The 26,899-nt window shown below is 37.3% G+C and overlaps 1 protein-coding gene across 1 annotated transcript in view; it reads right to left on the bottom strand.

The window, feature by feature from the left end:
• SCFD2 (sec1 family domain containing 2) overlaps window positions 1-26,899 on the bottom strand; it is a 185,784-nt gene that overhangs the window by 130,005 nt on the left and 28,880 nt on the right. The window contains exons 3-4 of the mRNA XM_036382488.1: window positions 25,178-25,305; window positions 6,833-7,008 (exon numbers count right to left, since the gene is read on the bottom strand). Coding sequence (XP_036238381.1) covers window positions 6,833-7,008; window positions 25,178-25,305 — 304 coding nt within the window. The remainder of the gene's footprint in view (window positions 1-6,832; window positions 7,009-25,177; window positions 25,306-26,899) is intronic.

Below are 26,899 nucleotides of genomic sequence, written 5' to 3'. Positions count from 1 at the left end.
TGCACAGGGATTCCCAGACTGGTGAAGGACCCTGGGTTTCACTGGTGGCAGTGTTCATATGACACTGGGAGTAATGCTGCCCTTCTGCAGCATGGGTTAACCAGAGAGCAGCTGCCATGTAACCACAACATGTTATCTAAAAAACATGGCAAGTAAAAGGTATTAATTGCTTAAACCTCTAACAAAAGAAAGTGCATTCATGTAGAGGGGGTGATAGTGGTTTTCTGCTACCCTCCCTGAAAAGCTGGCTCCTATTGCAATAATTTATACATCGGGATTCTTTTATTTTACAAAAAGTATTTTGGATTTGTACATAGAACATTAATTTAACAGTTCCAATTGACTTAATATATTTTGCCCCTTCCCATAAGCCTTTAAAAGTTTTTCAGATGTTGACATTTGTTCAGGTAAGAAAGCCATTTCTTCATTTAGTGCTCATTTTAGAGGTTCTAGGTGACCTGTGTCTGGATACAAAATATTAGCCCTATCAGAGGGTGAGGAGGGAGACCTTTGTGTTTTAAATGAGAGCCATAATGGCAATACTTGGCAATTTTCAGACCAAATGCAAACACAGTTTTTTGACAAGAACACTTAAAGATATTCTGAATTCCCATGTGATATGGAAACCGCACTTAAAATATTTTAACCCCTTGTCAGCCAGAGTTAGAAAAACTTCAAATAGTTTTCTTTCAACAAATTAATAAACTGTCAATAAAGACAGCTTCTGTTTACTCTCAAATAATTTATTTAATGTTAAAACAATCCTTAACTCTATCTTATTTGTACTTTCAAAGTAGTCTGAGCAAGAGCATTCTACATACAGGAAACTATTTTAACTAGAAGAATTCTACATATACGTATAGAATAAAATAATTTACATGTGTATATATATGCACATACATATCTTTCTTTCTGAGCAAAACCACTTGGAATGCCTTAATCCTGGCATGTCAAACTGGGAAATGACCCATAGCTAAGCTCCCTAAGCCCATGGAATATGGATTATAGCCAACAAGCTCCTTCTCTATGGAGTGTCATAGATGGTGACACAAAACCAAACACTCTGAAAAGAACTCATCACTTCCTCAAACTTAGTTCACTCTTTTACCTCTATTGCTGTAATACCAAGATGTCTCCAGCAATTTAGGGCTCAGCTTTATAGAAATGTTTAAGAAACACATAAACACATCTGAATTCCAGTTAAAAACAAGGTAGCATGAGCATAAGAGGCACTGAGCAAGCAAAAGGAATGAACTGAGACCATGTGAGACAGGTGTCAAGATACTTCAGAGTTTGTATATACCAGTTTTTATGAAAGGCCATGAAATTTAATATAAATTTCATGTAGAATAAATACTTAAGAAGTTAAAAATACCACATGTGTAAAGGAAGAATCCAAATGGGCTTGCATGTAATGGAGTTGACTGCAGTGTAAATGCAGCAAGTCTAACAAACAGATGGTTAAATAAGAACTAACAGTAAATAATTTGAAAGCTTAAGTAATTGATACATGACTATTTTCACTTAATCAACAAATTACATTTGATTGTTTAGTTGTGTAAGACAGAATGTGTATCAGTGTCCAAACTACAATTTCATCCAAAGATACCAAATTCCAGAGGATGACCTTTGCAATCACCATGGTATCATGCAAGACTCCCACCAAGACAATTCATTCCATATGTAGCTTTATGTTGAAAAGTAACTGAGCTAATTTCAAGATTTATTTTTAAAATGCAAAATCTCTACTTGTGGGCAGCTAACACTATGGGTCTTTCCAAATACTGTTGGAATATCACTTCTGAAGAGATGAACTGATCAGCATTGTAGGCCACCAAAAAGAGAATTTATTGCACTGAGCTGAGCTATGTAATTATAAATTACACATAGAAAAAGCAATATAAATAATAACAACAAGGAATGTCACTGATCTTAATCTAGTCTTTGTAGAAGTGAAGGTCTCTCAACAGCTGACATTAATTATTCTTGCAGAGCAAGAGCAAGAACTACAAAAGCTTTTCTATTTTCTCACTTCTTTCTAGTAAACTGCTTGCTTCAGCAGACCAAAGCCCATGCTTAAGCTCTTGGTATACACCAGTTTAGAGTCAATAAATGTTACCTAGTAACTACTGTATCCTGTAGAAAAGCTGAGCAGTCTGAAAACTACATTGAGTTCTAGGCAGGGAAAATTTGTAAACTGTCTTAAGAGTTTCCAAATGTATTGGCAGAGGTTTCTGTGCAGGCATGCATGTGTGAGGAACGCCTAACCTATGATGTGCAAATAAATAATAATTCACCCTTGATTAAGTAATGAGTTGTGTACCTTACATTTGTAAAAATGGTAAAGAATCACAGCACAGGATGACGTGGTTACTAACACCCTAGCTATTAAATCTTGCTACTAAAACATTAACTACAATATAAAATACTCAGCAGTATTGTGATTTTTCTACTTTGTTTTTTTTCCGAGTTTGAACGCTAATATTCATAAGAGAATGATGTCATTGATTAAACTCATAACCACTTTCTGCCAAAAAGAAAATAAACACATTGGAATGACATCTGGCATTAAGTCTCTGTTTCCTTAAAAACATGTTTATACTTTCTGTTTCTCAAGACACCAAGGACAACAATAAAATCTGTATTCTGACAAATTTTACAGCACCAAATTAGTACGAATTAGCACTTGGAATTTTAAACATGAAAATACTGTACTGTCAAGAGCTCTCCACCTAAGTGTATGCACACAGCTTCCATCACCAAAGTATTTGACCTACTTGTATTACTACTAGGAGTGACTAAAAATTCCAGTTGCTTTTGCTAAAATATTAATGTTCTCTTTTTTATGGTAGCTGAAAGGACTTTTAGTCAGATAGGCATCATAAAGGTAGTTATATCCACTGATCTATAGGATGAAACTGAGGAAGTGTTAACAATTTTTGGTTATGGATTGATTTTGTGAATTTGTTTGGTTTGTGGGTTTTTATACTATTCTTTATTATGAATTTAATTCAAATTACTCTTGAGATTATGTGACATTAATCAGCATCACAAAACAAAATTTTGACAGTTCTGAGATCCAATGTTAGCATCATGGTTTTTACATCAATGCTGAAGCTGTCTAATTTCCCAGAAAATTGTGAAATGTTGGACAGCTGGTGCAAAAACTTTGTGGCACAAAAAATCTCAAGAAGCAAGATTTCCCTCTCCAACACTATAATAACAATGAATTTAATAATCTTTCAGATACACTTATTTTTGTCAATTCAGCTATTCTAAGACAACAATGCTGGTACATTTGCAATTTTAGAAGGATGTTTACCCCAGACATCTTAAAAAAGAAGAGAATGTCCTCATCCTAAAGAAGAAAAACGGCTTCCTCTTTTGGGAAGGGTCACTGAAAAAAATCCTAATCTTGGAATTTAAATGGTGGAGGTTAATAAAATAAGACTTCTAACTCAGTATGACAAGTACTTTACTCTTAAATCTTGAGAATAAGTTATGCCAGAAGGATTCAGCAAATTCTAAGAGGTAGCACCCAACCTCGGCAATTTTAGACCAGTGCCATGCAAAGAGGAAGGACATTTTTCCTTGGGGCACATTATGGTCCTATTCACACTATCTGCTGGGTACTTTTAAACTAAATTTGGAGGCAAAAATCCCTGCTCAGTAAATATATGAATAATATATGTTAAAAACAGCAAGGTTTTTTCTCTCACAGTGTCATGTTTTGTTTACTCTGGAGAGAGCTCCTCCTGTGCTTTTGCATTTCATGGGCCCAAGAAAAGGACCAGCTAGCGTGGCAGAGCTCAGAAAATGCAAAAGGCTTAAGTCCTTTAACTCAGAGGTTCAAATCCTCTCCCCATAAAGACATACATTTAGAGGAACAGGGAATATAACTAAAAGTATGGAGTGGCAACAGTCTTTCTTTGTTCCCTCCCTAAATATTAAATCTTCACTTGCAGGGAAACAAGGCGGTCACATGAGGAATACTGGAGAGTTACAGGCTGTGTGGTGCAGCATTTGGTCTCTGTTCCCTTTCCCATTTATCAGTTTTATGGATTGTTAGAATGAGAAAAAATAGAAAGAGGATCTCAAGAGAAGAAAAATGCAATGGGGTAGGATATCTCCTTGGTAAATAGGACAAACTGTTTCAATTCACACAGCATTTAAAACTCCTCAGTAATGAAAGCTCTATCGTGTGCAGAGGTAGAGCAGTAAAACACAGAGAAAACTTGTGATTGACAAAATGAATCACTTTGATGCATTACTCTTAGATCATGATCCTCTTTCCTTTGAGGTCAACACCATGATTCCATTGAAATCTAATTTCACTCTCAAACTGTTCATCCATCCCAGTAGAGAACAGCACTGTGCTAAGTATGCAGCTGCACTTTTAGCAGACCTTCAGTCAAAATCAAACTTCCTTGATGCAGATGTAAAAAATTTAATGAGCCAACATAAGTCTGGAAAAATGTAGAGATTTTAGTTATGACAAAATAGTAAAGTGGGCTGTTTTGACCTCTAGCAGACTATTTTTTGAACTGAGTACTTGCAATTGAAAAGGATAAATCAAGGAATAGAGAGAAAAAAAAACCCGAAAAGGTTATTCAGTGTAACAGTTAGATGAAAGGTTTCTTATTAACAATGTGTTTTTTTTCTGAAAAGCACAAAATAGATTAAGCAGAGAATCATGAGAGCCATCAGAGAGATGCAGTAACAACAGAAATTCCAGCACTGTGCAGATTTATTTTTTTGGGAAATCTGAGATTCTAACATCAACTGTTTTTACTGCATTATCTCCTTTACCATCAGCTGGAGTCTGACATGCATCCATCAGCAGAAAATCTAGAATTCCTACATTGTCAGAATCTAACAATATTAGTCCCAATAGATCTTTTACAAACAGTTGTCTTCAATGTTGTTCCAATATACAATAGAAACAATACTGCTTTCATGTTGAAACAAGTACTTTTTATTGAGGATTCTTTAAGATTATTATTTTAAACTATATGAAACATAACAAATATGCTAAAGAATTTCTCAGTAGTACTGCTGAAATAAACTATCACAGCACCAAATTTAGTGCAGTGTGCTATGTACCAGCCATTCACAAAGTAATGCCCTGGATGATTTTTTAAAAATAAAAATATCTCTAATGTCTTCTGGGTCTCAACACTTTACTCTCCCTACAAACCCCTGTAAACAGTGCAAAGACAGGCCATGCACTCAGAAGCAGATAATGCATGTCAGATTTTGTCTTCAAAATAGTCTATGTAATTCAAACTAACTGTTGCTTGAACTCCTGAAAACAAGCATGTGCTTAAGGAACAGTTAGAAATGCTAGCCTAGAAAGTTTGCTTTGGCTAACACAGTTTACCTTAATATGATGGTGGAAGGCAGAGGGTATAATCCAAAGCCACCTACGATTATGAGAGTGCTTGTTAAACATTTCTTTTTCATGAAATATGTAGTTTGGTTGTTCCTTACCTCTGTTTCCCATTCTCTGCTGATTTACTGCATGGCTTTTATATGGGCAGCTGTCTGTTGTTGTGAAAACAATGCTGAGCTTGCGGCTTTATTTTAATTCTAAAGCTGAACTGGTTTTAAGATGGAACTTAGCCAGCCTCTGAGAAGAGCTATTGTGACATGACTCACTGTGGGAGAGAGAAGGGGACTATGGGCTGTCAGTCCCATCCTCTACAGAAAAACTAAAGAATGGCTAGAATGAGTTCTTTTACCTGAGGTGTTTCTCCTTTTTTTTAATAAAGAAAGTTGCCTATGATACTCCAAAATATTTCAGTCTTACCAAGAGACAATAGTTTTGAAAGTGAATTTAGACAAGAGCTTGCTACTAAGTTTTGCAGTTTTTTGCTTTCCAAACCTTGCAGGAAGCCATTGACTACAAAGCTATGAAATGAAGTATGGGCATATTCTTCTTGAAGGACCAGGGACTGTACCCTGCTGCCAGAGATGATGAGGAGAATCAAATTGGTTGGTTGTTCCAGACACCTGATTTTTACAGAGGTATCTGGTTTTCACTCATTTAAAGATGACTCATTAACTTCATTGGGAGTTTGCTCATCAAGACATGCCTCTTGTTAGGGTTTCAGAAGATGGTTAAAAAAATAAATAGTACAGGAAGAAAAGTTTTGAGCTTTCTCTGAATTTCAGCAGAAATTAGCTTTACTAGGTTCTTAGAAAAAGCTCCTCCTTTGTTTGGTACATCTCCAAAGGTTAGTAGGATAAAGTTCAAAATACCACTAACTCTTAATTTCCTGAGAGCAATCCAAATGTGATAGAAAATGGTATGTAAATAATACTGTGGTCACAGACAGGATGCCATAAAAAATGTGGTGGTGGGAAAAACTGACGGTAGATGACAGTTTTGAACAAGAGAAACCTCACTCTCTTGGTGCATGGAATTTCCAACTCAAAAAATTAAACAAGTTTTACACTTACATAGTAACAAACTCCTCTCTGCATTTGATTCAGCACTTTACCTCAAGAAGCATATAATGATAATGATAATGATAATGATAATGATAACAAGAACAATCCTAGGTAATGCCAGAAGTTATATCTTCTTGAAATTTCATATAAATGTAAAACTCACCCAATTCAGATTACTTATATGCTTCACCTTTGATGCCTACTCTTTTGTTTATATAATTCCTTAGACACAGCTATAAAAGAATAAATATGTTGGTTCCCATTCCTTTTACCCATTTGGTAATAAGGAACAGCTCCTTAGCAAGACATCCCAATGCACTTCTTCATAAACAAATACAAGCTACAGAATGCAATGGAAAAATCAAAACATTAAACATACCTGCAGAAGCAATCGCTCAAAGGCAAGGAAATTGTCCCATTTGGAAGTCTGGGGGTGTTTCAAAGTCTGGACTGTGGCCAGCACAAGCTGTAGAAGACCACAGTGGTTCTCCAAAGCTTTGAGATTGTTTCGGAAAAGCTGAATGTATGAGCTGAGCTGTTCAGGGGTGACTCTGCCTGTAGAAAAGAAAACAGGACATGGCATTCAGTGGAGACAAATGCAAAACTAAATTTTTTAAATTATTGTGAAAAGGTTACAGAGAACTTTAGAGGCCTCTCCACTATGGGTCTGATCTTAGCTTTGCTGCAATCACTGGCAGATTCAGCTGCAGCAACAGTTCAGGACAAAGACTTACATCATCCATGAATTCTGCCTTGAGATATGTAATATGGCAGGTTTTTAACAATGTACAACAGATGGTGACATAAAGGGTAATACTTTTGTTTTCAGACAAAGAGGGACATTCATTTCAGCTAGGGAAATAATATTTGATGACTACTTCTAAACAATCTTTCTGTTTTTACCAGAAGTCCAATGGGAATTTGTGAGTTTTTTACCTTACAGCAAATTCAAATCTTCTCACCACTTCTGAGGGTACATTTTTTGATTAGTCTTGACTCAAGAAACAGATATAATGTTAATGATGCAAGGAATGACTTTTGGAGCTGTTCTTGGAAGGGACACATTTCCAAGGTGTGACCCTTCAGTTTCGGACATGCAGTAACCAAGGCATGATTTCACCAGCTGTTTGAAAATAAACACCCCAATTCCCACACATGGTCCTGTAGATCTCTTCTTATCAGAAGAGCATGAGGGGCACCATTTGGGCCAGATGAACACTACAGGATTAGCTGTTTATCCAACATTAAAATGCCAGCTGAACTGCTCAAGCAACTTCTAATTTGGAAAGGATCTCTTTCAGGAAGGAAGGCAGCTCAACTATCCCAAGAAAATCACCACAGATGGCAATTACACATGCCATCAACAGACAGGCAAAAATGGTGTCAAAACACCATCCTAGCTGCAAGTCTGGATTACGACCCAGGCCAGGGCTGGTTCCTGGAAGCCTCTGCCAGTAACAAGTCATCTTCCTCAAGTAAACCAGACCTAAAAAGCAGGGATATATGAGATAGAGTGAGGAGGATCCTTTAACTTAAATAGGACAATCTTTGGTGCCAGGAAGACATGAGGGTGTCCTGATCCCTAGTGGTTCATAGCTTACAACACTGATCATTTCAGTCAGAATTTTTCCATAAAGGAAAAAATCTTGTAAAACTGCCACTGTGTTTCTTCTCTGTGTTAGGTTATATCATCAATTAACAAGGCTCCCCATCTGCCTTCATCCTTTCAGTATCATATAAATGGCAAATAAATTATTCCAACAGTGAATAAATGTTGAAAGCTCTTCCTCTTAGTCAGTGATATCAAGGGCTGTCTTTGGAAGAGCATTTAGATTTGGGAAAGCTGCTAAATAAAGCAAAAACACACGGGCTCTTTATGTGAATTTTAATGGAAAGCATCAAACTGAAAAGTCAGCAAATTAACACACAAATCAAGCTGACACCACTCAGTGAGCCAGAGGGCTGACAAAAGGCTTCCACGGTTAGCCCACATAGGCTAAAACAGCAACCATGGCCATGTGTGTTTTTAGACTAAACACTGGAGCTTTCAGTCTTGTTTTATTTCTTTTAAAGCTGTGTCAGGCAGATTTACACGGTGATTTGAAAATGTCAGTCCATGATGCCTTGCAGCATACCTTTGATAATGACTGCATTATTACCCAGAGCAGTGCCGATATATTGTAGTATATTCAAAATCTGATAACTTGCTTCAACTGAGAAAACGTGCAGTTGCCAGCCCTTCCTTCATATGAATCAGAAAAATAGGAGGGCTTTCAAGACTTCTGATTTCAATTAAAAAAAGAAATCAAGAGTTTTGTTCCACATTGTTCCTTGTGAAAGAGAATCCAGATGAAGCACCAGATCAGTTTGAGAGCCATTCAGCACTATTTTAGATAAACAATCAAATTCTTTCCCACCCTCAGAATACCACCAAAAGAAAGTCCAACACATATGTAAGTACAAGGGAAATCCTGACCTTAGCAAGTCATTAACAAAACTTATACTGGCATTAAGGAGTGCAGCATCTCATCTGTGATATTTACAATACCCCTAGAACCACTCAGATCCAGGATTTGAGAGTTCCAGCCAACTTCTACACAGCAATCTCCCTGGACAGCTGGCTGATAAATATAGTTCCAGTATTCTACTATTCCAGTAGCTGAGGAAAGGAACTTGGGAAAGTAATCGGTGGTAATTAGCAATTAGATGACTTTTCCTGAGGCCTAAATCCTCATTATCTTCCCTGCTGCTTGCTCACAGAGGGAGATTTCAGCACAACAGACTACTGCTAATCTAATTTCAACCCTACCAGCCCTTTGGGTTTTTGAAGTCCCTCTGTTGTTTCGAATTGTTTCATTGCAATGTCCCAGGTAGGTCCTAAGAAATCAAGAGGAGATCTATTTCAACCACATCATGTCTTAACTGTCATTTTGTTCTCTTAAAGCATCTTTCAAGGTTCGCAGGCAGAACATGGCAACTACTGGCAAAAGGACTTCAGCGCAAGTGTCTTGTCCTGCTCTCTTCTTCCTGCTCCATCACATTCATGCACCTCTACAAACTCTAGATCCATGCAGAGTCAGAAGTCTGTGTAGGCATCAAAGCCTGACTGTGAGAAATACATTATGCTGACAAAGCACTTGATAATTTTTAAATTCCTGGATGGGAAAAGGAAAATCTTGACCTCAACCACTGTTAGGATTTAAAAATACTGATACTCTTTTTGAATAAATACCAGGAATACCATATTGTCTAAGAAATAACCTTTGCCATTAACAGCTATCAAGCAGAATGCGTGAAACAGGTATATTTGTCCCAAACTCAGTCAACTACATCCCAATACAGAACTTGAAAAAATGACATCTACTGAAAGCAATATTAAAACGAAACAAAAACCAACCACACACACACACACATAAAAGCAACTACAAACCTCAACAACAACACCACCACCACAAATTACCCCAACATTTTGAAGCCACAAGACTCTTCACAAGTATAAAAGAGAGGATAAAATCAGTAAGGTAGTCACTGGGAAGTATCACAGAGAAACCCAAAACTTAATAAAATATAGGAGGATGGGGAGCAGGTAAGAAAAACAGACTGATGACGTGAGAGAACTAATTCAGCTAAAAAACAATGAATGGCTAGTTTGGCACAATCAACATATTTGTGCACTGAAGAAATAATCTTTGGAAACAGAATGAAATAATAATGCAGGGAATGAGACTGGATATTGCAGAAACATGACAGACTAGTGGCCAATCTCACTACTGAGGGACCTGTCCCATCCAAAAACCACTGAATATCAGTGTGATGAAGCAACCCTGTGTTCTAGGGCTCTAATAAATGGAAGATAAAAAGTAAGACATAACAGAGACTAGACTAGCCTAGGAAAAAAGAAATCTAGCATTTGTGTCAAAGAAATTATGAAATTAGTTACCTTATTTAGCTGATATAAAGCGTGTGAAAAGCTTCAGGACAAATGTCCAAGAAAAAAAATCTTACCCCTAAAAATGGGATAAAATGCAAAGTACATTTATCAAAGAACATAATGTCAAATTGAGATGTAACCAATTAACAAATTAATTATAATAAAAATGGATTTAACAAAGCATTAATTTTGCCATAACCATATTTGAGTGCGAAAAGACTAGGATTACAAGAATTGTAAGATACCTAAGAAACACCCACAAACAGAAGTACTAGTATATAAAAAGAAAAGGTAAAATAAGAGTGTTCTTCTGTGTGCTTGTACATATTTATAGTACAAATTTTAGTAACAAATGGTGCCAAAACAGGTGCTGTCAGAAGCTTGTGGAACATCATTAGTATGGAGAAAGAGCAGCCAGCAGATCTGGACTGCTTTGAGTATTGGACAAATGTAAGTAGGATGAAATTTATCAGTATAAAAATGATGCATTTTGAGGCTAGGGTAAGAGCTGTAAATGTGGAGTTAAGACCTGGAAATGACAGAAGGAGGTAATAATGTCTAGGCTTCTTCATTGTAAAAGAGCAGGTACAATTACTTTCAAGTGATACAGTTGTAGTAAAAACAGAGGCCATAGAATGCCTCAATATGCAGAGGCCATCGATACGCCTCAATACAAAGCCTCTCCCTCCAGGAGTCTGCTCTGTGCAGCTCAAATCACTCCCATTCCTGGAAGTTTAACTCATAACTGTGACGCATGCACAGAGAGTCACTATAACAATTAGGATGACAGAGAACTAACGTTAGGAAAGCAAAACAGAAATGTCTGGTTTATATGGGCTCCCTGCATCAGCTGAAAAAAAAAAAGAGGTCTCATTGGATACATAAAAAATATTTACATGAAAGTTCAATACTGGTACTACAACCAATGGGGATAAATAATACATGAATATATTTACACAAGACATTAAGAAACATCACTGCATCAATCAGTCTTCCAGTAGTGGAGGCAAGAGTGGAGGCAAACAAATTTAACTCGCTCCAAGGTGAGGTTTGATGAGTGTCTAATGAGCAGCTGCATAAATGTTCACAGGCTTAATTCAATATAAATGGCCCACTTCAATTCTTTATTCCTATGGTAAAAAATTTGTAAAAATATTGGTTGAATTCCACCTCCAACTTTCAAGAATTTAGAGCAGATCCCAAAAGAACTGCAGAACAATTTTACCTACTTTTCAATTACAGAAGGTGCTGCTTGGTTTTGATTTTGTTTTTATTGATAATTAATTGAATAAATAATTTGTTGCTAAATATGAAAACAGCAGCACTGAATATCAACATTTTCAATGTTTTACGGTCCCAAATAATGCAGTTCATATTCCATGTACAAATGATGACATGCACAATTAGTCTGAAGGGAAGAAGTATTTCTGTTACTGGCAAAGCAGATCACTCAACATAGACATACTGTAGCAGAAATTACCAGCAACTGATATTAAAGGTCTGTCAAAAATCTGGGTTTGAGTAGTAAAAGTAGACTGAGTGGAAAGAAAGACTTTCACCTTAACAGTTAAACAAAAAGTCAACTGGACAAACCACATTTGTAGACATTAAGACACGATTTACCAGTATGACTTTTTTCCATTTGAAATTAATGCTGCAGTCTATGTAGTGCAATGCAGGCATTGCTTCAAGAATATAACTATTTTTCAAGATGGATTTACTGGTAGAAGTAATTTTTTAAAATTCAGAATCCAAAAGTGCTTATGCATCCAATAAAAATTTATGGATGAACAAGGTGTTTAAAGAGCAAAGGTTACAATTATCAATGCACTGTTCCAAACATCCAGGCCTTATTTTTTTCATATAACACTTAGTTAATTATCTCCACAGGGACAGGGAAACAAGTAAAGAGGAAAGTACATTTTGAGACCAACTGAGTAAATCCATGGATGCTCTTCCAAGACTGCAGGAACCGCCAAATACATACAACTTTTAACTTTGTTCAGTTTTATGCAAGAACACAGAGCTTCACTGGCTGGAATCCTTTTGCTGAGGTCCATTTTCCACTTGAAAGAATGAAGAATAAGAAACAATCCTGGCATGCTTATGCTCACAGATGAGATTTTTCAAGTCAGTAGAGGGCTGAAGAAATCCAGATAAATTGTTTTCCTTGTCCACAATCTAAGCAACATAGACCTATCTCTCCCAGTAGCAGTGCTGGATATGTGAGAGGAATGTAGAAAGCTCTAGTACTCCACAAAGCCAACTGGGCAACTGTGCTGCTAAGGGACCTGGATATTTGACAAACTGAGTCAGAGCAATTGAGCAGGGCAGATGTTGCCCCTTATGTCTCCTTGTTAGTCTGATTTCCAGATGCTGTTATTAACTCAAAATTCTTTTGTACTTAATGGGAAGCTCAATAATAATCTTTAACAACAAGCGCCAGGAAAATAATTCAATCTCAACTTTTGTTTAGCTTACTTCAAAAGTCATCCAGCCTTTAAACTGTTAACAAAGAAAAGAAGAACATCTACTAATCCCTATTTCTTTGGAGAGAAGGAAAGTAGGCCAGTATGGGATGCTGTTTGGCTGGCTTCTCCAGAATAAGGATCTAAACCTTACAGCAGACTGAAAACAGATGTCTCAGGCTTATTTCTAACAGTGCACACGCATCTCCCGCAAACGTGAGCCCATCTGTCCTGGGGTTTATGGTCACTTGTAGGCCTCTCCCTTTTTTGTGGCAGAAACACCAGCACCCAGATAACCCCATGGTCATAGGTATGACTACAAAGAGCAAGTCTCTACTAGAGCAATGCCAGGATAAGTTCCTTTTGGGAGTCTGAGCAGTTCCTGAAGTACATCCCAAAATACACTGCCACAAGACAGGGGCAGGCTCCTGCTGCCTGCCCCCACAGCATTGTGCCATCAAAGAAGAGCTGTGACCAGCCCTTACTGACTCCCAGTCCTCTTGCCACCTTAACAACATCTGCAGAACACAGACATTGGAGGTCAGCCACTCTGCCCTGTCTGTCACAGGCTTTCTAGTGTATCTCAAGACCTGGAGGGAGGTAGAGCCTGCCACATCTCACATCTGAAGGTGTGTATTGCAGTGGCTTTCATGGAACCACAGACAATGGTGACAACTATGCTAATGTTTAGCAAATTCTGCAATAGAGGCATATACCCAGAACAAAAAAAGCTGAACTCTATTTACTACTCAGCTAGCACTTGCCATGTAAACTTGAACATCTAACCCAACTTGGCTTAGGTCCCATCAGCTGTAGCATTGAGTTAGTTATCCCAAAAGCAGTTTATTCTCTATCAGTAGATGTGTATGGTATCATTAAATCCTTGTTTTAACAGTTTTCCTATAGAGCCCAATTATATATGGCCCAAGCCATATGCTTGCTGTTTTAGGTTTCTCTCCTAATAAGCCTTAATCTTTTATTACAAAACGGAAGTCACACTTAAATATGAATTCCATTGACTATTTTTTGAAATTCTTTTACATGCCTTAAAACAAATAAAACCTAATCAATTAGGTGGGACAAATATAACTAAAGCACTCTAATACAATCATCAAGATTTTTGGTTCTAAGTACCTAAATCCAGATGTCTAAATATGACCCTAGTTATGATTTATGACTCCTAGACCAGCTACAGTTTCATATTTTCAAATACATCCTGAAGGCTTTGACAAATATATAGTTTAGGTGTTTCAACATGACTTGATTTTTTTTTTCTGTCCTTCAGAACTTTGTTTTTAAATGTTCTGGCCCTTCAAATGATTGTTTCCTTCTCTGTGTACTCTACCATTCAGTTTTCCCTCTTCTGATGGTTAAGTCAGTATGCACAGAAAAGTAACAATCGTATCTAGCTAGTGTCTACAATATTCTCTGATTGCCCTCCCAAATATTAAAGCAATTCAGTTTTTTTTTAAAAAGAACTCTGTGAATAAACAGGTGAAATCTTGTCTTCCAGAATTAAGCTTCCCAGGCGTTATTATCAATATTAAACTTGTAATTTAATACTGGCATACCAGAGTTTACCAAATACTCCTCAAAATACTGAGTAAATATGCATAGGGGTGGATTTTATTACTTAGTTTTTACCACTTCCACCAAGTTAATAAATACAGAATACCAGGCCAACTCCCAAACAGACAGTCTCCAGCCCTTAAAACCCAGTAACCCCTGGAAACAGTAATTCACTGTTTCTGCAAAAGGACTTGAAATCTACAAATTTGGCTGAATCATATCCAGAACACTTTAAACTTCTCACAGAAATGAATCAACTTGTTTGTCTTAAAAATAACATTCCCAAAGGAATGTCAGGTGGCTTGTGCATGTCCTCATTTAGCCCTACGACATATGTTCTCAGACACTGAAGCACTTCATTGTGTTCTTGGCACACTGCCCCAGAGAGAAGGAGGTCATTGTTCTTCTTTGGTACACTATTCACAGAACTTATTATTCCTCTTATAATTTCTGGAAGACTTCTGCAGCTGAGAATATCCTAACAATCATTTTGGGTGGTAGCAATTAAATAGGGATGGAAAACATGATGATGTATGAGTATGTACATATGTAATTCACCACGTCTCTGGTGTAACGAGTCATCCTTTGTGAGACTGAATGAAGAGGCTTACACAATTATACTTGGGGAAAAAAAGTGTTGGGCAACCCACACAGTTGTACTGAATTGCCATGTTCCACCTCCAGTTTTACACCTACAGACGTTGCAAGCACACCAGCATCTATTTTATCTTTGGTTTAAATCCTTTGGCACATGCTCTTCTCAGTGACACTTTGGTCACTTTGGACACTTCTACATCACCTTGAGCCACTTCAAGTTTGTTCCTCCTCCTTTTTTTAACATAAGTAAATTCTAAAGTCCTTTCTGTGATTGTCAGACATGGAAAGCACATTACTTAGTGCTAATACCCTCAACAGTATTCCACCAAAGTGCAGGTGCCATGTGCACTTTGCATGCCAGTGCATGCCAGAATCAGCATCTCCCAACCCACACTCATCAAGTCTTCCTTGTGTAAAACACAGTCCATGTGGCTGATCCACCCTACAAAATGAAGATATCACAGCACACATTACAGCAAGTTCTATCTTATTTTCAACCAGGCTGCTTCCCCACAGATATAAAAGAACAGCAATTACAGTGGATTTCATTTTCTGAACTTGAAGTATTTTATTTTTCACCCAGATACAAAGAGACTTAAAGGACCTGCTCCTGTATTTTTAACCACATCTTGATTATCACAAAAGGACAGTCTACTGTACAGTGGTGAGTTGTTTTTTTTTTAAAAACTCCTTCAAATTCAAAAATCAAAATATTTAGTTACAAGACTGAGATGATACAATAGAACTCAATATCAGCAAAAAATAAAGAAAGCTTAGTGAGTAATAAAAGTCTGGTGTTTATCTGAAAAAACCCCACCAAATAAATTTTAGCAGAGAACAGAAGATGGTAATACAATTACTTATTTTCAGGAAGTTGCATCAGCATTCATAACTGATATTTTACAGATTTATGTGTGTGTGTGTGTATAGATATTTATTTTCTTTTTAATCAGCTTATTTCTACAGAGAAGGACTTTTGATCTAGTTTTATCAGAACTGACTCACAGATGCTCAAAAACCCGAAGAGGCATTTCAACCTTTTCTGGACAATTTGTTTTGTTTGGTATAAAATTGTTTGTTTAGAGATGTAAGAAACCGACTTCCTGTCACACAGATAGGAAAATGAACAAGTAAAGTTAGTTGTGAAATCCCTCAAAACAATACCAGTTGACAGTATATGTGCAAGTAAATGCTATTTAAATTTTTAAGCCTTTCGCTCAAAATAATTTTCTCTTGATTTAAACAGTACAAAAAAATTAATAACAACATGGATTTTCATTAAACCTTTGCTTCAAAACTTCACAAATGTTTATCTGCACATCAATGTTTACTCCCAACTATCATGAACATCACTGAAATTGTCTAGAGAAAGACACATTAACATAGGCTTTTCCTTATACTTTTATTAAGACAAAAGACCTCATATTGAAGTTTATATAAGCTTTGCAGCATGACATTAGGAAATAATACAAATAATGAAATTAGATATTTATAGAACTTCTGCAAGGCCAACACTTGTGTTTACTTTTAAATTTTTAAGAATTGTCTACAATTCTAATCACAACCAGACAAAGAAGGAGACTTGGCCCCATGTTTACATTTCAGTGTTTTGGTTTATTTTCTACAAAAAAATGTTGATATAAAAATAATGAAAAAATTAAAACTTTATCCAAAAAAATCATGGAAAGACTAATGTCACACCAGTCCCTTCTTAAAAGTAACAGTAAGGTTTGCCAAACAGTCCTGCACCCATGTGCCAACCACAATTTAATCAAAGAAAATATACTACCAACATATTTTTCTGTTTCCCATCACTGCACAGGGTTCTGTGTTTCACTTCCATCTGCTGTTTCACAGCAGTGAAGCGCAAAGTAGATGAGGTATGAGACACAATTTTATTAGGGCTTGAACCATTACTGATCTTATACCACAAGAAGCTACTTAGCATGCAGTACATTATTCACAGAACAATGAGAGACAATTGATACAAAAATGCCTTTACTGATACTTTGAAAACTAACTTATTTCTGCAAGAATATGAAGTCTCAGAATTAAAGTAAAAAAAAAATTCAACAAGACCTTAGGGTAAAATGTGGTATTTAGTACTTCAGAACGAGCTGAAATTTTTCTTTAAACTTAAATCAAAAATGAGTACTCCCAATATCAAACTCCTTTTTTTTAAGGTAAAATCACACAACCTATAATTAAGTAGTCATAAAACAATCAAACAAAAAAACCCTAACTCAAACCAACCCACAGCACTCAAAACAAATTTGAAGAACACTTGATCTGCTAAACAAGAACAGCTAAAAACCACTTACAGTCACCTGCAGGGAATGCCTTCCTAAAATATGGAGGGAGAAATTTTGCCTCCAAATAAAATTCTTGCAAGAGAGAGGCTACAGAATGTTCCCCAAGAATTTATTTTTTAAATTTCAATACTATTCTGGGTAGTTGCAGTTTTGAATTAAAATATCTTTGCTTACCTATTCTGCTTAAAATTTATTTTTGCTATGACTGCACTTCACATTATCAATCTCAGTCTCCTTCTATAACCATAGCATACTTCCTTGAAGAAGAGGATAGGACTTAACTCCCAGGACCCCTTCCAAACCCATTCTCAAAAGTTGTGGCTGTTGTTGCAGTAGCAGAAGCCAGTGGGATTGCACATTCCAAACCCTTCTTTTCATCTCTACAATTCAGATGAGGATTTGGTACTCCAAGTACTTTTACTTCAAACAGGATGTATAAATGACACAGATGTTCAAGCATCCATTTTTAACTGTCTTCTCACCTCAAGTGGATTTGAGTGTGTACATTTCCCAGAAAAAGAAATCCTGTACTTTGAGGGTCATATTGATACTCTGCCCTTAAAGATAATACAAACCACTGAACAAATAACAGGTAGATGTGCAGTGGTGTTTGCCCCAGTTTGTAAAGGAACATAACCTACTGAAAAACAATTCAGTAGGCAAAGGAGGGAGGAGACCAAGGAAAGGTAAGAGACAAATGAAAGAAATTGGTAAGTTGTTAAAAAAAGAAAAAAAAAAAAAAAACAAACCCAGAAAGAATAATTGATTGAATCAGTTGAGCAGCTACAAGATTGACAGAGCTGGATAATAACAAGCTACCTACAGCTGCCTTTTTCATTTTAGACTTTACTTCTTCCTCATGAAATACACTGTATTGCTCTGCTGGTTGAGAGTTCCTCCACTATTAAACTGATAGAATAGTCTAATAGTGGATCTGTGACCTAGGTCCTTTGAAGCTCAGGATTAAATGTGTCTGTCCAGTTGAACATGAATCAGCCATGTGTCCTTGCAGCAGTTAAAGTGAATCGTGTACTAGGTGGCATCAGAACAAATGCAACTGGCCGGCAGAGGGAAGTGGTTGTAAATCTCTATGTAGTACTTGAGAGACATATCTGGAATATGAAGTTTTGGGCTCCACAGTACAAGACACACTAGAGTAGGTTCAGAGAAGGGGCACTACAATGATTTAGGCTAGAGAAAATGATGCACAGATAAAGGCTAAGGGAGATGTGTTTGCTTAATCTCAAGATATGAAAGCAGCCACAGGTGTTACTGTCTTCATGGATGTGATGAGTGATTACAGGGAAGACTGAATCAGACATCTTGGAGCTGCAGAGTGAGAGGACAAGAGGCCATGGTCACACACTGCAGCATGTGAATAATCAAACTGTTCAGAAAAGAGAACATTTTCTCTGCAAGAGTAGTTAAGACCAGTGCAGAGTAACCAGGCAGGCTGTGGAATTTAGTGACCAGCACTCAACTCACCATATTAATATTCAAAATCCAGCTGAACAAGGTACAATGTATCTATCTAACTCTTAAGTTAGATAGTACCTTGTGTGTCTTTGATTTGAGTAGGAGGTTGGACTACATGAACTTCAGAGATCCCTTCCAACCCAAGATTATTCTACAGTTCATCCCTATTCGTTGATTTCCCTCATTCTGTGCTATGATGGAAGCAGTTATCAAAAAGGGCAGAATTCCTGCCAGACCTTCTCAATCAACTTTATATCACATAATTCTTCTTCTAGGATGCACTTGAAAAGAAAGGATAAATAGCTGTGCTCTCAAATTAAGCTTTCTGCCACTACCTTATCTTCTTTACCAGCAAGCTTCTGCCGCACAGTTGCCTCCACACCAACAGCTGTTTCCAAGCCTGGTAAGAACTCAATTCAATCATAAACCTGCACAGGAGTCACACCAAGAGCATAAATACTTGCTGCTCATAAATCACATGATTATTTCAACTACAGAAACCTGTATGCTCTAGACAGGAAAAAAAGGCTGGATAAATTGCAAATATGCATGTGGATGTCTCCATGTAGCTCCAGTTATTTTGAAATGTGCTTGTTTTTTCTTTTGAGTAACTATTTTAAGCTCTCAAAGATGCTATTCTGAGTATCAGCAGGTGGGAGTGAAAAGAAAATGTACAGGCACAATATCCAGCTTGAAAGAAGTATAATGACTAGCACAAAGATGGATCCTCAGCTGGTGATGCTCCTAAACAACACTACATGCTAATGCAATGTCACTTACTGATGAAAACTAAACTTCTGCTCATGAATGTCTCTCCATCTCTACATGCTACTGTGTCACATCTCCTGAAAAACAGAGAACTTTGTTGGCAGGAATATGAGTATCCTTCATCTTTTCTGTTACATCTAGTGAGTTATGGAAATTAAGTGAAAAGTTTAGCTGTTGAAGATGCTCTTAAGCATGTTTAAGCATACTCTCTGCACATGTGGAGCTCGGACATTTCTGTCCTAAACTGGCAAAGCCAGATGACTATCAGAGGATGGGATCTATTTAGTTAGTTAGGTGAACCCTCAACAGGGTTGAAGCCCTGAACTTCAGCCTGTTGTAACAATGCAAAGTGAAATAGCCATAATATCAATGTCTTTCTACAATTCTCAATGTGGTAAATACTGTTCAGAAACCACCTTCATCAACAGTACCAGAGAAAGCCTGGTATTATCCCCACAATACTCAAAGTACATTCCCCTGGAAATGCAAAGGCCTATACAGAAGCCTCCCAAATAGGAACATTTCCAAATTTTACAGAAACTTGACTTCAAAGTCTTCAAAAACATTTAGCACACTGAGAAGCAAAAAGCCTTCCTGCCTCCAGGGGTGAATGATGCAACAAAACATCTGCTATATTGACCATCACTGAGGTTGGGAACATTTGCTTCAGGTCAAGACTACAGTTTTAGCTGCACTTCAGGGAAAAACCAGGAACTCACTATTGCAATAGGCTGGAAAAAAAATACACTTGGCTAGAAAGTCCCACACTGCAGGACTTCTGTTACTTTTAAAGAGACAAAGAGCAGACTAATTGAACTTAAGAACTGCCTGTTCAGGGTCCAGGCTGTACAATGGAAGGAATTCAGGTCTGAGAAAAGTAGCATTCCCCCTCTCCTTGGAAAAATGCCCTGAGAAGATCAGGGAGCCCTTGAAGGGGCAGCGTGAGACCCACTATTAGACATTTGGGACACCTCAGGCTAAGCCAGGCCAGTGTCAGTTGAGTTGGTACAAGAAGCCACTCACTTCATGAGCTGCCTGGAGGAGAACTTTGGCTGCTGCCTTACTGATCCTGCTACTTGCTCTCTCAAATGATTTGGAGACAGGTAAACAGGCATCAGAGAAACGTAACAAGCATCCCAAGAACCAGTCTATAATACCATGTCTTCTCTGCAAAATGAGGAGTCATAGTGTCTCCAAACCCAGCTGAAATCCAGGGACCCATCACTTACAGAGACATGCTGCAGAATGGCTTCAAATACCCCACAGACCACACTGAGCTCTGCTTCTTTCTACTCCCTTGCAAGGACTTCAGACTCAGACTGGTGATGTCTCACTACTTGTCTCCATCACAAAATTGTCCTAATAACTGGATTTTAGATAACTGAGATCAGACTCGTTTTATTTAGAAAGATATATATATATATATATATATATATATATATATATGTATATATGTACTTACCCACCTTGTTAGTTCATCATCTTGGCTGGTAGCTTTTATCCTTAAAATTTATTCCAGAAATTTAGGGTATTGAATATTTTTATATTGGTCTCGTAAACAACAAATAGCATGTTAAACACTGTTGCAGTCCAATGAAACTCTTCATTAAAAGAAAATAATGTACATTTTATATGCTTTATGTTTTTTAGTTAAAGTATTGATCTACAGTATTGATCTTGTCCATTTTAACCTACTGCTATAAACTCAAAATATAATTTCATATTGTCACACTAGAATGTCAGCATCTTCCTATTTCTATCCAAACAAATAATTCAATTCAACCCATACAAACCACCCCATCTGAAAAAGTTACAGCACTCTTTTTTTACTTCACAAAGACTAAGGCTTTGCTAATTTTATAGTGAGTGTGATTTTTAAAACTGTGTTTGTACAATTCAAAAGAAAGAAACCAAATGGCTTTTCTCTTGCTAACAAGGGCTTGTGGAACAGCACACTGCACTTTGTTTCTGTTACTGTATCAGTGTTTCAACTTTCACCAGTCTCCATGCCAGTAAAAAGACACAATAAAGGAATTCAGACTCAGTCAAGGTTTACTGTGTTCTTTTCAAACAGAAGGGTAAGGGCACTGCTAAAGCCACAGAAGAACATTTGTAGCAAAGGTTTTACCACTGCCAAATACTATGCTAATAGTAAAGCTTTCAAGGAGAGAGTCAGGGCTAGCCATGCTCAGAGGATGATTAAGATATGCATCAGACTAATGAGGAATGGAGCAGGAAATTCAGGAATTGCAAAAGCAGCAATCTCTCTGCTGCTCCAGAGCAGCTTCGTTACAGTCATTTACCAAGGAGTGGGCAGAAGTAATCTCTTTCAAGTATTTACAATTTCACTTAAATTTAGCACAATGCTATAAATCTTGCCCAAAAGCTATTAAGACAATCTTTTCTTACAAAGAGCTTTTCAAAGGGATATTTAATTCTTTAAATAAAATACATTTTAAATGCGAGGATTTTTATTATGTCAAAATAATTTACATCTATGTGTTTACACCTACACAAGAGGCTATCTGACCAGAATTTGGCAAGTATTTACCAGCCCTCATCTGGGTACATAACACACAAATGCAAATACCTCAGAGGAAAAATGGAGCTGATGTATTTCTTTAAAAGTGTTGTTTGTTGGCTTTTGGGTTTTTTGAAGTGTGTGTGTATATAGATTGACATGAAATATTTTAATGCCTCTTTATTTAAATTACATCTAGAAAAGGACAGCTCCAACTATTTACATGCAAACAAATACTTCAGACATCCCCATTACCACCTCCCTTGATACAACTAAAACAATGAATATGCAAATCAAGAACACCTGAAAGCAGAGCTCCAATCTACCCAGCTCAAAAAATGTAACCATAATTGTTGTATCCTTTATTTCTCTTTTTTCTCCTTCATCAGATCTCTTCTCCTCTCTTCCCGCTGATGTCAATGGAAAAATATGGAATTCCCAGTGGCCTACAGGTATTTGAAGGTGCTGGAGAGAAGACATGTGCCCCCTTTTACAGTTTTCCTACTCTCCTTCTCAGGAGGAGGAAGGCACATTCAGAACATATCAGAAATCAAAAGCTTGAGCTGTGTGTCCTCCCAGAGCTGTCATTGCTTCTGCCACATGCAGGAGGCAGAGAAAGGGGAAAGCTGGGCATCAGGCACATCCCTTGCACGGGAAAAGTGGAAGCACATGAACAGAGCAATGAGCAGCCTTTCAAAGCTCAGAGAACAACAGAATTTCTTTTCCTTTCACTGAAAATACAGAAACAGGATGTGATTGAGTTTCCCATCACTGCAAAGGGCTCCCATGCTGCCAGTGTCACAAGTGATGCAGTTTTTCAGGCAGGTGGCCACTGCAGGAGGGCTCAACTACACCAAATGGAATTTAAAGCTTTGCTTTCAAATGTAATTCACTCCTCATTTCCAGGGGAAAAACGAAAAAGCAAAAAAGAAGTACTAGGGAAAATACTCTTACCATCTGACACAGCTGGTCTTAGTAAAGAAACTAAGAGGAAACTTTCATGCTAGAAAATCACTGACATTTAATATCAGGGCCATAAAAAACTCAGAAAGTACCCTAAGTGTTGAGAAAAACAATGTGCAATAAACCGAGATCATCCAACACAGGCAGAACCTGAGATAAAATCATAAAAAGCTCAAGTCCAAGCACAGAGCCCAGTGAAAGCATTTCCCTTTTGTCCAGCCAGAGTTGCCTCATATCACAGCTGCAGTGGAAGGAGCCTTTCATTAAACCATAGCAATCAGGACCAGACCAGGCCACTACGATTTTTTGCTTCTCAGCAAATGCTGCAATTGATAAACAGTACAGCTTCCAGCTTCCCTACAAAAAAGCAAGATGTTCTGCAGCATGGTGAACAAGCAGTGAATGCTGTATACATGTCAATTTTAAGAAGTCATTAACAAATATGTGCCATTGCACAATATGACATCTGGGTGTGAGTTTCGGGTTTTCTGTATTTCTGCTCAGTAAGAAATGGTTTATTTTGGTGACTGAAGTGCCCCCCTCTCCTTGTTTCTTATTTTATCCCTGTTTATCATTTACAAGACTACCTCAAACTTTACTTCACCCTTTGAATTTCAACTACAAAGTTAACAACTGATTATGATTCTAGTGCAAGATAAATATACAATTCACAGAAGAACAAAATTTCGTGAATATCACTTTATGCTACATTTCAACAACAAAAAAATCAGGCATTTGTTTCACCATCAACTCCTAATGTTTCCATAGAGCAGTGTATCAGGCCCATGTATGCAAGACATTCAGTAAGTGTCAGCCACTGTGATTAAAAACTAGGTTACTGCAGCCTTCACTGGATACCACAGGATGGGGACACAGAAGAAAGGGTGGCTAATCTAATCATTCACACAAAGGAGCAAAGGTCACAGATGGATCATTACCTCTTGAAGACAAGAAGCAATTACTTTTATAACAAAGACGAATTTCAACATTAATAATAATAATAAGCATAATAATTGCTTTTAAAGTGTATGTCACAGAAAAATAGTGGAGGCTTCTTGACATTATTATGGTGAGTACTCACATACATATTAAAAACTTAAACAAGATTTTATTGTTTACTGAACCTTCCCTCCTTCTGAAAAATTTGTAATAGCCTTTTCTGAGCTACTCCTTTTCCACTTCTTTAAAACAGGTTACAACATTACTGTTACAGAAATCTAATATTTCTGATTAATAATCTATTAAAATCATGCTCTAGGTATTGGCAAAGACCATACAGTATCTTACAGTTGTAAGGAATTCATGAGTTGGTTGTTCATCTAATTCTACAATATCTTGGCAGTTTACTCTAGGGTCACAGATAAAAGTCTGTTACTCTTATTCCATGAGGACCTTTCTCTCTTGATGAAAAGTTCAGCAAGAAGTAGACCTAACAGTATGCATAATACAAAAAAATTGCTGCATAGAGCCAATACCAGTTTTTATATGCCTAATATATCAATTTCCATGTTTTACTGAGTATGGGAGATGATGAGAATGAGGTTCTAAAAGAGCTATTGAAAGCCATTGTGTCTTAATCTGGTTCTCTAATATTTTGAAAAATTGTGGTTTAAAGTGTGTCCAGACATGAATTTCAGCTTAAACTCCCCTGAGCCAGGCAGCCTTAACATAAACCTCATTACCTATGTAATGTAAATACTACCTAAATAATGTCATCATATGCAAGAGCTGCACAACTTTCAGTTGCTATTTACAATGTCTGCTTTCAGGACACAAATCTTGCTAACTTTTTTAGAAAAAAATCCTCGTGCTCTATAAAATATAGACTAGTAGCACTGCTAACCATTTACATGCCTTTAAAACCCCCCTCCTAGAACTCCAAAACTTTTCCGTGGTTCTCAATCTTTTTAAGGTTGTTGTATTCTTTAAAAAAAAAATGTCTCTCCCTTATATACCAGAAAGATCCTAAGGTAGCCATGAAGACCACCTGAAACCTGTTGACAAAGATGGGAATGAACCAAGAATGGGTGGGTTTTGCCCAAGAGGGTTATGTGGAAAAAGATAAGCTGATATCTTTCACATTATTACTTTGTAAGGGATACCATGTCACACTGCTCACCCATGCTCATCTTAATAGGTAAATTTTCTCTGCTTGCAGCCTCCACAAGGTGTCTCCTGGCCTCCATCACAGCTTCCTTTTGTTTGAGGTTCATGAAGGACTCCCAGAGAGCTTTGGCAGCTGGATCACTGTAAGAAGATGACACAACTATAGTAAATATTGCTTGAATAATGGAGTAAACTTACAACAACATGTATGTTTTGAGATGAATGCTTCTACTTACTAATCACTCAGGTAGGCAGGATACAAGCAAAAATAAAGTGGTATAAAAGCTTGATTATTCTTAGCAGAACAGTTGCTACAGTTTTACAGAAAAGCTAGATTTTTTTTGCTACCAATTACAAAGCATTAGAATTCACATATAATAAATAAGCATGTCATTCTAAAAGTAACCACTACTGTTCAACCATGAGAATATCAGAAACAGTCCAAACTTCTTCAGTTACTAAAAAGCTATGGAAAGGATGGGCTCTAACATCCCCATGAGAGTTTATATCCCAAAGTTGGCACTCCCAATGCTGAAGGCTGTTGTCATAATTTTGATGAACTACTGTCACTTTAGGTTTCATGGATTCTCCATATGTGGAATGAATAATCCATAGCAGAAATTAACTGTCCTTATGATTTCTGCTATTACAGATTTCCTTTTTGTTGTTGTTGCTGCTAAACCTAAATTAGGCATTTGTGTAGCTCACCTGCACTCAAGTTCCCTGTCAGTCTTCTCCTTCCTCCAGGACACTGCAGTTGTTGCTTTGTGAATGAATTCAGTGTTCTCTCAGTGGCAAGGGAGGACAGAGTAGGAAAATCCCTTGCTTGGGGCTAAAGCCACACATTGGGATTAACTATGTTGATTTTTTTAATGTATTTTTTGTTTTAAAGGAAAAGCTTCCCTCTGTTTTCTCTTCAGGAGACATTTAACTCCTAAAGACATTTTGATGGCATTTACAACATGCTTATAAGCATGCCAAAACAAGCTTTGTTTCATGGAAGTAGAAATCCATAATAATTCATTTGATACCATTCCAGAGCAGCTGTTCTTATGCTCTGCTGCAACAGCAGGGCTATATTTAGCAAATCTGTGCTGTCTCCCAAACCAGGTAAGAGGATCACCAAGCCCCATTTCTGACATCCAAGCAACCCACATCCTCTGTCAAAGCCTGAGTGGGTGCAAGGACTGTGGGAAAATAGTTGAGTTATCCTTCTTCTGAACAGATCACAAATGAATAGGAAGTGCAAATTTCACCCTACTGCCATGGGTGGCAAAGAAAAAAAATAAAAAATCAGATGACCTAACACAGTCTTTCCATTTCTCTTTCACACAGTGCCACTTGACCTCCTTCTAAACACAGAGGCAGGAGGCAGCACCTCCCAAAGGAGCTGGGGCACCTGCAGCAGCTCCCTCACCTCCATCATCAAGTGCAATCTGAGCACTGGTGCTGTGAGACTTTTCATGGGCAGCAGCTCCAAGAAGATTCCTCACAAGAAAAAACTACAGTAATATGTAACGTACAACAGTGCAAGAAATGAGAGATTTCCAAAGCAACTGGATGCTTCAATACAATATAAGAATTTCTTTATGGAAAGGGTTGTCAAGCACCGGTACCCCAGGGAAGTGGTGGAGGCACCATACCTGGAAGTGTCCAAAAATTAGGAGATCTGACACTTTGTGGTATGGTTTAGTGGGCATGGGAGTACTCAGTCAAAGGTGGGACTTGGTGATCT

The sequence above is a fragment of the Molothrus ater genome, chromosome 4 (assembly GCF_012460135.2).
Source record: "Molothrus ater isolate BHLD 08-10-18 breed brown headed cowbird chromosome 4, BPBGC_Mater_1.1, whole genome shotgun sequence".
Classification (NCBI taxonomy): Eukaryota; Metazoa; Chordata; class Aves; order Passeriformes; family Icteridae; genus Molothrus; species Molothrus ater.
Note: the sequence above shows the minus strand (reverse complement) of the source record. Positions and strands in the feature narration are given on the sequence as shown.